Source organism: Brassica napus, chromosome C4, assembly GCF_020379485.1.
Source record: "Brassica napus cultivar Da-Ae chromosome C4, Da-Ae, whole genome shotgun sequence".
Lineage (NCBI taxonomy): Eukaryota > Viridiplantae > Streptophyta > Magnoliopsida > Brassicales > Brassicaceae > Brassica > Brassica napus.
The window spans coordinates 46,113,183-46,126,242 of record NC_063447.1 but is presented as its reverse complement, the minus strand read 5'-3'; the positions used below and the strand labels follow the sequence as shown (position 1 = coordinate 46,126,242).

Genomic DNA, 13,060 nt, shown 5'->3' with positions numbered 1-13,060 from the left:
ACTGGATAATTTCAGAAGTTTGACTTCCCCAGACGACTTACATTTCAGTCGTCTGGCGAAAATTAAAATAATAATATTTTTTTAAAAGTAGACGACTTACAGTTAAGTCGTCATAGGTTAGTTTTGCAATTGAAAAAAAAACTTCAAAATTTAATTATACACAGATGACTTATACTTCAGTCGTCCACGAGACGACTTACTTGTAAGTCGTCCAGGATTTTTTCTGAGATTCTGGTCAAACCTCGTAAATCCTGGACGACTTACATTTCAGTCGTCTCGTGGACGACTGAATTATAAGTCGTCTGTATATAATTAAATCTTGAAGTTTTTTTTTTCAATTGCAAAACTAACCTATGACGACTTAACTGTAAGTCGTCTACTTTTAAAAAAATATTATTATTTTAATTTTCACTAGACGACTAAAATGTAAGTCGTCCAGAAAAGTCAAACTTCTGAAATTATCCAGTCAAATGCAAAACTAACCTATGACGACTGAAATGTAAGTCGTCTAGCTTTTTTGGAGTTTTTTTTAGCCAAACAATAGTAGACGACTTATTTTTCAGTCGTCCGAAATAACAGATTTCAAAGTCAATTGCAAAAATAACCTCTGTGTTGACCAGACGACGTATAGTTTAGTCGTCTGGACAACTTAGATTGAAGTCGTCCGCGTCTTCTCCGCTAGTTTTTAAGTCTTCTACGTTAGTTTTTGAATAACTTGTATTTTTAAGAGTGATAAGTAACTTCAAGATATGTAAAACTCATATTTACAAAATATGTTCTCTCCCTTAGTTTTACTAAATTTGACTAAGTTTTTCAACGCAAACTTATAATAAAATATGATATGCTTTGACTAGTTACTATTGTTTGTTTCCATCTCTTAAGTATTATTGTTATAGACAATAATGATGACTATTGTTATGAGTTGGAAGAAGGGTTAAAATACTTCTTAAAATGTTGTATCAATATAAAGGTACCAACATTCTTGTTTATTAAGATGAGAAAAAGGCCATTGGAGTTTATTATTGCATATGAGAGATCCAAAGATAAGAAAAAGGCTACTGAAGTCTATTATTTCATTGATTTGTAAATGTGTAAACACATTGTTAGCACATTTAATACATCTTGGAAAACATTATTACTGATTTTACAAAAAAATCACAACTAAAAGAGTAGACATGCAATTCACAAAACAGACCACAAACAAAACTATTATAGATCATTCCTCTACAAAGACAAGCTTGGAGTCCACTTGAGTAGACAAGACCACACGACTTTTAAGAAGTCCAGACGACTTCTAAGAAGTCCAGACGACTTCCAAGAAGTTCAGACGACTTTGTCAGAAGACTTTTAGGAAGTTCAGACGACTTCCAGACGACTTTACAGGAAGTCCAGACGACTTTACAGGAAGTCCAGACGACTTTACAGGAAGTCTAGACGACTTTACAGGAAGTCCAGACGACTTTGTCAGAAGACTTCCAAGAAGTCCAGACGACTTCCAGACGACTTCCAGACGACTTCCAGACGACTAACAGGTAAGTCGTCCCAGAAGTCTTCCAGATCTGAAAAACCTGCATATTAAATCCAGATCTGAAAAACCTGCATATCCAAAAACGTTAATATGGCTTAAAAACAGAAAAAATGAGTGAAAGATTAGATAAATCTACCTTTACAGAACACACAAAAATACATATCTAAAAATAATAGATCTACCTTTAAATTAGTGGAAGATGAGTACCATCTAATTAAAAACCTGCAAAAAGATAGATTAATAAGAAAGACATGAGACAAAACTGGAAAATTCATATAAAGTTTGGTGTTTTCAAGTCAAAGAGATTAGAGTGGGTTTGGAGAGTTTTAGTTTGGGAAAAAAGTAAGAACTTTATACAACAAGAAGTTCCCAAATGAAGAAAAATCAGACATAAGAACTTACCAAAACGCTCAGATCTATTATGAAAGGGAGACTTCGTCAGAAGACTTCCATGAAGTTCAGACGACTTCCTGGAAGTCCAGACGACTTCCTGGAAGTCCAGACGACTTCCTGGAAGTCCAGACGACTTCCTGGAAGTCCAGACGACTTCCTGGAAGTCCAGACGACTTCCTGGAAGTCCAGACGACTTTGTCAGAAGACTTCCAAGAAGTCCAGACGACTTCCAGACGACTAACAGGTAAGTCGTCCAAGAAGTCTTCCAGATCTGAAAAACCTGCATATCAAATCCAGATCTGAAAAACCTGCATATCCAAAAACGTTCAAATGACTTAAAAATAGAGAAAATGAGTGGAAGATTAGATAAATCTACATTTATAGAACACACAAAAATACGTATCTAAAATTAATAGATTTACCTTTAAATTAATGGAAGATGAGTACCATTTGATTAAAAACCTGTAAAAGAGATAGATTAGTAAGAAATACATGAGACAAAACTGAAAAATTCATATAAAGTTTGGTGTTTTCAAGTCAAAGAGATTAGAGAGAGGTTGGAGAGTTTTAGAATGATGAACATTACATTTTTGTTGCAGCCATTTGAGAGGAGGAGAGAGAATGTGTAAATTTTTCTGTATATAGGGAGACAAAAAATCCAATTAGATTAAATATATTTTTTACTCAGACGACTTCCTGGACGACTTACATTTCAGTCGTCTGGTGAAGAAATTAAAACAGACGACTTACATGTAAGTCGTCCAGAAGAGTTTAATATTTTTAGCGGGAAATTAAATATTTTTAGCGGGAAACTAAAATAGAAGACTTTCCAGACGACTTACAAGTAAGTCGTCTGGTTTAAATTATTTAAGCGGGAAAATAATTTTTAAAAAAAATTTTAGGCGGGAATATTTGGACGACTTACATGTAAGTCATCTGTTTTAATTTCTTCACCAGACGACTGAAATGTAAGTCGTCCGAGTAAATTATTCAACAGACGACTAAAATATACGTCGTCCGAGTAAATTATTCAACAGACGACTGAAATATAAGTCGTCCACACCCTAAACATAACCCCTAAACTTAATTATCTAATTAAAGACTTCATAAAATCAAATCAAACTTGAAAAGTGTTTACTATACACATAAATAAACACATATAGGTGAAAACTAATTTTTGAAAAAAACATTTTAGTTTTCCAAAATCTAACCCTAACAATACATACAATACTACAACACATGTTTGCCAAACTCCTAAACCAAAGTATTTCATGATTCACTACTTCCACTCATCTATCTTCAAAACAAATCAATTTTATCATATCTTAATTTATATCACTTAAAACTGTTTATAATTACTTGATTTTTATTTTTCATGCATCAAAATATTTTTTTACATGATTTATAAATTATTTTTAAAATAAACTGGTACCAGACGACTTAAACTTCAGTCGTCCAGACGACTTCCAACATCTCAGACGACTCAGACGATTTACTGGGGCTATATTCGTAAAAATGGCTTCTATTTTTTTGTTTGGTCACAAGGGGTTGAGCTGTAATTTCACTAGGCTTTTAGGTTAGTTTTGCATTTGATTCAAGTTTGGGTATAGGTTTGGGATTAAAATCAAGTTGTGGGTTAGTTTTGGCAAAAACCCCTCCTTTTTATTCGGATTCGATTCTAATTCATATTTTTTATTTTTTATTCTAATTCAGATTTTTTTTATTTAGATATTTATTTGTGCTTCGAAAATACAAATTTAAGTTCTTGAAAAACTTAACAAAAACTTGATAGTAAGATTAAGAAGTGGTTGTTAGGAGGAAACACATAAACTAATTTAAATTAGCAATTAACAACTCTGTAAATGTAGAAAATATTATTTAAAATGACATAAAATAATATTTTTCAAACTTCAGAAAAATCCTAACCAAATTTCAAATGCAATTGTTAAAATATAGACACCTTAATATTTAACCAAATATCAAAAAAATACATTAGGCTGAGTATTTCAATTATAACTATTTATTTCAGGTATTTATTTTGATCTTTTTGTATTCAAGATTGAGTTTAAGTTTGGTAATTTCATAAGTTTAAGAATTTTTTTGGATTTTTTTGACATGGGTTCAGATTTAGACGAAACCAAAAAAAATCTAAAACAGCCTAAAACAAAACCCATTCAGATATGTATGTAGAATTTTTAAGTTCGTTTTTTTTGTCGACCTCTAAAATTTATAAGACTGACTTGTCGTTTTATCAAAAACTAAAAAGAAATAAAACTAAAGTTAAATTAAAACACCAATAAATGGAAACGCTATTCGTTCTTCCCTTTTCCTTGGGAAATCGCTATAAGGAAAAGGAAACCTTTCACCCCAAGTCTCCTTGTCCTTTACAATTTATGATCTTTTGGTTGGCAACAAACCAGTTTTACCTTTATATATCAACATTCAGAGCTATGTTAAAATATAAACAAAAGTTTAGAAGGAGACAAACAGAAACTAATTAAAATCAGCAACTGTTAACTCTATAAATGTAGAAAATATTACTTTAACTGAAAGATTAAACATTATTTTCAAATTTTAGAAAAAAAAAACTTATTCAAAACAAAATTTCAAATGCAATTGTTAAAATATAAAAATCTCGATATTTAACTAAATACAAAAAATATACATTACGCTGGGTATTTGAGTTATAATTATGTATTTATTTTGATCTTTCTATATTTGAGATTGAGTGTGAGTTTGGTATGAAGTTTTATAGATTTCTGAATTTTTGGGATAAACGACATATTACCACAACAGAAGTATCATATAGTAACAATGTCACATAATCTTTCAACTTCGATCTAGTTCTACATATTAGAAGTACTAAAACTTATTTCTCCCCAGTCAGAAAGATCGAAACTCATATTCCTATAAATGAATGTTTGACTTGGTTTAAATGGTTTGAACGTAAACCGATACCAAGTTAGTATGTTTTGGACCGAATTAAAAACCCGGGCCAACATGAGATCCAAATACAAACCCGACCTAACTTCCCAATAGACTTTGGTAAATTTTTTAAATCAGATTGTGTCGATTCAACTACGTTAGCCATTGGTTAAGTTTCAAATTTTTGAATAGTAAACCGATCTAAATCGGATTGTGTGGATTTTAATTCATACTTAATATATTATGGAGATACGGGTTTTGATCTTTCGGACTGGGGAGAAATAGGTTTTAATACTTTTAATATGTGGAATCAGGTCGAAGTTGAAAAATTGTGTGGAACTGTTACTATATGATACTTCTGGTGTGGAAATATGTCGTTTACCCGAATTTTTTGGGGTTCTTTAGATAATCGTTGAGATTTAGATAAAACTAAAAACCTAAAATACAGTGGAACAAAACTCATTCACATATTTATGTAGAATTTTTAAGTTCATTTTTGTCTACCTCTATCTATGAATATGTTCCCAAAATTTATAAGATTGGCCGACTTGTCGTTAGAGATGTCAAACAGGTTTACCCATCCCGTCCTGTCCCATACCGCGGCGGGTTAGTCATCGAGGGTGTCACAGCGGGCCTGTCCCGCGCGGGCTGCGGTCCTCAGAATGCCGGCCCAAACCCATACCGCATAACATATAGGCATTCGCGGACCGTCCCGCGGGATGCCTCTTTATCAAACCGCCTACTACAGCTTCCTTCATGAATGCTCAAGTGGAAGAGTTGTGTAAGAGAGTTGAAGAGAGCTCATTAAGCTTCACTAAAGCCTTATCAAAATCAATGCCATAAAGCTCTGTTTGTGCTTGCGTTCTTGAGTTAAAAGTCTTTTTTGTTATCAGCATAAGATTTTTTAAGTTTGAATCTGATTGAGTTGTTGTCTTTGTAATAACTTGGCCAATTGTTGTATGTTTTCATCAAACTATCTCTCTTTGTAATTCTTTGGTTTCAAAAAAAAAAAATCGTGAATCACTTTATCAATTATACAAGTGACATGATATACAACTAACTTTCCTCCTAAACAACATCATTGTAACCAAATTTAATTTAAGAAAAACACCATTGCAGAGTACTGAAAACAAAACCAATCAACTTAAACAAGAAATCTCACATTGTAATAAAGCAATTCATAGTTCTGTGTAATAAAAAGAGAAAACCAAATCAAAACACCACCAGAGCTCGAATCGTCATCTCTGGAGCTGGAGTCGTCATCGCCGGATCTCGAATCATCATCACCGGAGCTCGAATCATCATCGCCGGAACTCCCTATGTTTTCTGGGGGAAAAATCACAAGAATCGCTTTCTTCTCACTCTATCTCTCGTTTTTTCAGGTAAAATAAGAAATAAAAAAATGCGGGTCCATGTAATCCCGCATGACCCGTTTCGGCCTATCCCGCAAAAAGCCCAGTCCCGCAAAGACCCGTCCCGCTAGGCCGCAAATTTACGGACCTAGAAAACCTCGTACCAATACCGTCTCGCGACAGTCTTTTACGGGTCAGGCCCACGGTCCAAGTCCATGATTGCCATCTCTACTTGTCGTTTTTTTTAAATCTTAAAAGAAATAAAACTAATCCCCTATATATTAATTGAGAAGCATTTGAAAAATTAGAACCTTAATTTTGTATTAATTAAAAAAAACCTCAAATCCTAGGTGGCACTCTAAATGCCTTTTAAATTTCATTTCAAAGAATTCTAGAGCATCTAATATAAAATATAGTTTAGTCTAATGGTGTTACATTATTCCATAATTATATAACACTAGAGAACATTATATTAACCTAAAATATAGGAAGTGTGTATTCTTTCCTTAAATAAAAGTTAAGGAATTACCTAATATGATTTACATATATATGGCAATTAATGATTATGAATAATAAAGATTTGATAACAATTTTTGCATCATTCTTCATTTTTGTTTAAATTTGTATTATTAAAAAATTAAACAATCACATTAACCATATAATAAAAAAATTAGATTTTTTTCTTATATGTTATATTTTGAAATTTTTAAAATGACTTTAATATTACAAAAATGAGGAAACCTTATATGTTATATTTTTTGTTTAAAAACGACTTTAAAATACAAAAATGAGGACATCTTATATGGTATATTTTTCTTATATGTTAGAATTTTCTTATATGTTATATTTTGATTTTTTTTAAAACGACTTTAAATTACAAAAATGTAAGTTTTCCTTAAGTATACGAGTAAAAACATTAAAATGACATGTATCAATTCGATAGTTGATTTGAAAGCATTCAAAACCATATGGAAGATAAAAGTCAAAATAACTTAACCGTGGAAACAATACTGTTCACTTTTTTTAAGAATGTGATCGATGGAAAAAATAAGGTTTTTATGTCATAATTTGTTTAATGTCCACTAGACAACATTATCTTAACCTAAAATGTAAGAAGTGTGTATTCTTTCCTTAAATAAAAGCTACAAAATTACCTAATATGATTTACATATATATGACAATTAATGATTATTAATAATAAAGATTTGATAATAATTTTTGCATCCTTTTTCATTTTTGTTTAATCTTATATTATTAAAAAATAAACAATCACATTAACCATATAATAAAAAAATTAGATTTTTTCTTATATGTTATATTTTGAATTTTTTAAAATGACTTTAAATTACAAAAATGAGGAAACCTTATATGTTATTTTTTTTTAAAACGACTTTAAAATACAAAAATGAGAACACTTTATATGTTATATTTTTCTTATATGTTAGATTTTTTCTTATATGTTATATTTTGAATTTTTTAAAACGACTTTAAATTACAAAAATGTAAGTTTTCCTTAAGTATACGACTAAAAACATTAAAATGACATATATCAGTTTGATGGTTGATTTGAAAGCTTTCAAAACCATATGTAAGATAAAAGTCAAAATCATTTAACTGTGAAAACAATACTGTTCACTTTTTCAAGAATGTGTTCGAGGGAAAAAATAAGGTTTTTATGTCATAATTTGTGTAATGTACACTAGAGAACATTATATTAACCTAAAATATAAGAAGTGTGTATTCTTTCCCTAAATAAAAGCTACGAAATTACCTAATATGATTTACATATATATGACAATTAATGATTATAAATAATAAAGATTTGATAACAATTTTTGCATCCTTCTTCATTTTGTTTAATTTTATATTATTAAAAAAATAAACAATCACATTAACCATATAATAAAAAAATTAGATTTTTCTTATATGTTATATTTTGAATTTTTTAAAATGACTTTAAATTACAAAAATGAGGAAACCTTATATGTTATATTTTTTTTTAAAAACGACTTTAAAATACAAAAATAAGGACACCTTATATGTTATATTTTTCTTATATGTTAGATTTTTTCTTATATGTTATATTTTGAATTTTTTTAAATGACTTTAAATTACAAAAATGTAAGTTTTCCTTAAGTATACGACTAAAAATATTAAAATGACATGTATCAATTCGATGGTTGATTTGAAAGCTTTCAAAACAATATGGAAGATAAAAGTCAAAATAATTCAACTGTGAAAACAATACTGTTCACTTTTTTCAAGAATGTATTCGATGGAAAAAATAAGATTTTTATGTCATAATTTGTTTAATGTTCAATCCGATAAACTCATGATGTATTAATTATAGTTTTGTTCCATTATTTATAATAAAAATTGATCCGATCCATCGGAAAGAAATTATATAATAACAACAAAAAATATTTTATATATATAAATAAAATGATCAAATATATAAAAAAAACTATTAATAATATATACAAATAAATTCACACTGCGCAAGGCTCATGTCTTATCGTTGAAATTAAAACACCAATAAATGGAAAAGATATTCGTTCTTCCCGTTTTTTGGGAAATCGCAATTCGGAAAAGGAAACCTTTTATACCAAGTCTCCTTGTCCTTTACAATTTATTATCTTTTGGTTGGCAACAAACCAGTTTAACCTCGCTCTCTATATATATTCAGAGGCTCAGAGCTATGGGAGCATAATAAATCACACTTTTATCACCTCTTATACACGAATCTTTTTCTCTGCTCCGATCGTTCCAAAAATAATTAATTTCTAAGATTTTTCTTTTCAAAGGTGCCGATGATGAACGAAGACTTGATCCTAGATATCATGTCCTGCTGTCCTGCAACGGAGATTTCAAAATTCCGCCTACTAAACAAAGCATGCAACAAACGATCTTATGAGTTCTACTTCATCAATCACCATCTCCACAAAACCAACTCTGTTTTAGGCTATTTTATTCAAGATCATAAAAAGCATCGCCCAGGATTTGTTGTCTTCGGTGGTGCCTACGAAGAAGCTCCTGAAAACCCCAGAATCTCTCTCGAGTATCTTTCTTCCAGAGGTGTAAAGATCGAAGCGTGTGATGCACGTCATGGAGTTTTGTTATGTGTTGAAGATAAATTTAAAGGAGAGAGAAGAATACCCGATTACATTGTTTGTAAACCGACTACAAAACAATACCGGATCATACCAAACCCGAAGAGCCGGTATTTTACTATTGTAACTGGTTTGATGGTGATTCAATCGAATCCGTTTCGATATAAGATCGTTAGGGTTTCTGAACCACTACCGTGGGAAAGAAGGAAGACTAGTGAGGGTTTCTATAATCTCAACTGTGAGGTTTTTGATTCTGATACTTACGCGTGGAAGCGACTGAATGATTTAGAACTACCAAGTGGCGAGTTTTTCCGGAGTTCAGAAAAACCAGAATCATCGTACGGTTTGTTGCATTGGTTAACTGGGAAAAATAATGTGATTCAGTTTTGTATGCAAACCGAAACTTGGTCTTTCTTTCCATTGCCGGAAGATGAAATAGGCGACGGTTCTTCTCTAGACTTGGTCAGCTACGAAGGAAAGTTAGCTGTACTTTGTTCGAATTCGAATTCGAGAGGAGGATATGATTTATGGGCTTTAGACAACAGTTCAGGAAAATCGTGGGCTAATGTAAAAGATGTGCAAGTTACAGATTTAGAAGACAAATATGCAAAACCCCTATGGTTTCTGAGTAACGACGTCATATTAGTGGCAGGTTTCGTTCGCCTTGGTCTCTACAACACGAGCAGCAACAAGTTTCAGTATTTGCATAAGACGACGACTCAAGAATGCTTGCCTTACTATTTGCCTAGAGATGTTTGTTTCCCTTTTTATTCCGATTTTGAAAGAATTTGTCTACATGAAGATCACACTGGAAGATCAAAGACAAAACCAAAGATGAAAGAAAATTATTAGTTATGTAAAATTCCATCTTATTCCAAAACATATTAAATTGTTGTCACATGGTTCTATATCTTCTTTTTTTTCATCTCTCTTTGGTTAAGTGTCAACATTCTACTATCTATTAGTACAATATTGTACACTTCAAATCCAACAAACCTGAATAATTTAGTTTTGGTTTCCTTCCTAAAATATCTCGTACTAATCATAGTTAGATATTCTTTATTTTTTTATATACTAGACATTATTTATCTAAATTTTCAATATAGATTTTGATTGCATTCACAATAATCCTCTTCTAAAACCAAATACCACACAAACCCTTAGCCTCCAACCTCCTCTGAAACATGACACATATCTTAAGCAGACTTTGGAAGACTTATGGGAAATCACTTCCTCGAAGTTTTCTAGCGTATTATATTTTAGAAGACTTCCGAGAAGACTTCCCATAAGTCTTCCAAAATCTGCTGCAGATATGAAAACATGTATATCAAATCCAGATCTAAAAAACCTGTATATAAAAAAGCGTTCAAATGACTTAAAAACAGATCTAAAATTAATAGATCTACCTTTATAGAACACACAAAAATACATATCTAAAATTAATAGATCTACCTTTAAATGAGTGGAAGATGAGAACCATGTGATGAAAAACCTGCAAAACAAGATAACCTAGTTAGAAAAACATGAGACAAAAAAAATTGATATAAAGTTTGGTGTTTATAAATTTAAAGAGATTAGAGAGAGGTTGGAGAGTTTTATAATGAGGAACATAACATTTTTGTTGCACCCATTTGAGAGAATGAGAGAAAATCTGTAATTTTTTCTTTATATATGGAGACAAAAATTCCAATAAGTTTAAATATTTTCGATCCACAAGACTTTCAAGTAAGTTTTCTAATAGAAGAATTCCTAGACGACTTACTTGTAAGTAGCCCAGAAGACTTTAATATTTTTAGCGGGAAACTAAAATATTTTTAGTGGGAGTTAGAAGTCTTTCAAGTAAGTTTTCTAATAGAATGAGGAACATAACATTTTTGTTGCACCCATTTGAGAGGAGAAGAGAAAATGTGTAATTTTTTCTTTATATATGGAGACAAAAATTCAAATAAGGTTAAATATTTTCGATCCAGAAGACTTTCAAGTAAGTTGTCTAATAGAAGAATTCCTAGACGACTTACTTGTAAGTCGCCCGGAAGTCTTCTAATCGCCAGACATCTTACCTGTTAGTCGTCTAGACCCTAAACTAAATTAACTAACTAAACACTTTCATAAAATAACATTAAACTTAAAAAGTGTTTACTATACATAGAAATAAACACATATATGTAAAATTTTAATTTTTCAAAAAAACATTTAAACTTTCCAAAATCAAACTCTAAGAATACATACAATACTACAACATATGTTGTCAAACCTTAAGCCAAAGAATATCATAATTAACTACTTTCACTCATCTATGTTGAAAACTATTCAATTTTATTATATCTTAATTTATATCACTTAAAACTGTTTATAATTTACATGGTTTTAATTTTTCACTTGTCAAAATATTTGTTAAAAAATCTATAAATTATTTTTAAGATCAACTATACCAGAAGACTTCCATGTACGTCGTCTAGACGACGTACATTATTTCAAAAGACTCAGAAGACTTTCCGGGGCTATATTCGTAAAAATGAGTTCTGTTTTTTTGTTTGGTCATAAAGGGTTGGCTGTAATTTCACAAGGCTTTTGGGTTACTTTTGCATTTGATTCAAGTTTGGGTATACTTTTGCAATCAAAATCAAGTTTTGAGTCATATTTGGCAAATTTCCCATGATTATATGTAAAAGATTAGGGAATATGAACTAAATGGGCTACGTTATGCTCAGATTACAACAATGTAATCTAACTCAATTCGACGAAAATTGACTTTTATATATTGATGTTTAACACAAAAGGGGTTTACAAGGTACCAATGAACAAGATCGACTAAGCTTGAAACTCTGATCTAAAGATAGGGGGGATCAATGTAGCGGAAGCTACGATAACACAAGGATCTTATTTAGTCTAAGAATGCCTAAGATCAATATTTTTTTAAAATTCGTTGAAAACACCTATGTTCTAGCCGAAAACAAGGAATAAAGAGAAATCTCTTAACTTTTATTAATCAAATCATAAAATGAATACAAAGTTAAGCCTAGATGTCTATATATAATAACATCGTAAAACCTTAAAATAAGAAAGTAAATAACTGATAAACTAAATAATAAATATTTGGAAATATCCCAAATATTTATCTGCATCAGGTATCGAGGTCGAAGTGGATGGGGACAATGTCCAGGTCTCAGAATATGCCCCCTCTTCTCTCCCACGTTCAAATTTGTTACCGAAAGAAACAATTTGGATTCATAAACTAAGCGAACATTTTCAACTGTAGGGGTGAAAACAAAACAAATGTAAAAATCGAAACTAAACCCAAAAATCTAAATTGTATCGATCCAAAGATGAATCTGCACCAAACTAAATTAAACATAAATATTCAAAACCAAGAATGGTTCTTGTTTTATGGTATTTCGAGTTTTTGATTTTGTTCAAACTCAAACAAATACAAAAACAATTCAAATTTTCAAAACCCTTAAAAATACAATACCAAACATGACCAACCCCGAATAAGTATTCAAAACACTCAAAAAATCTCAAAGAATTCATAATATAAATATTTGAATAATTGATTATAACATTCAAGAGAAAATTTCATGTTTACCACTTTCATAGTACCATTATTTATCTTTACCATCACAGATATTTTCAAAAATATCTTCTTCATTAAATGGCAAAAACTTTTATACTCTCGTTCTCTATATATATAATAAATAAAATAAAATAAAAATTTATGTTTTCGAATTATAGTTTTTCAAATTCAAAATTTT

The 13,060-nt window shown here is 30.5% G+C and overlaps 1 protein-coding gene across 1 annotated transcript; it reads left to right on the top strand.

Annotated features, from left to right (window-relative positions):
- Positions 1-9,008: 9,008 nt before the first annotated feature.
- Positions 9,009-10,296, top strand: LOC106442773. Its single transcript, XM_013884419.2, has one exon. It carries the CDS (start codon positions 9,009-9,011, stop codon positions 10,158-10,160), a length of 1,152 nt encoding a protein of 383 aa, XP_013739873.1. The 3' UTR covers positions 10,161-10,296.
- The last annotated feature ends 2,764 nt before the right edge of the window (positions 10,297-13,060 follow it).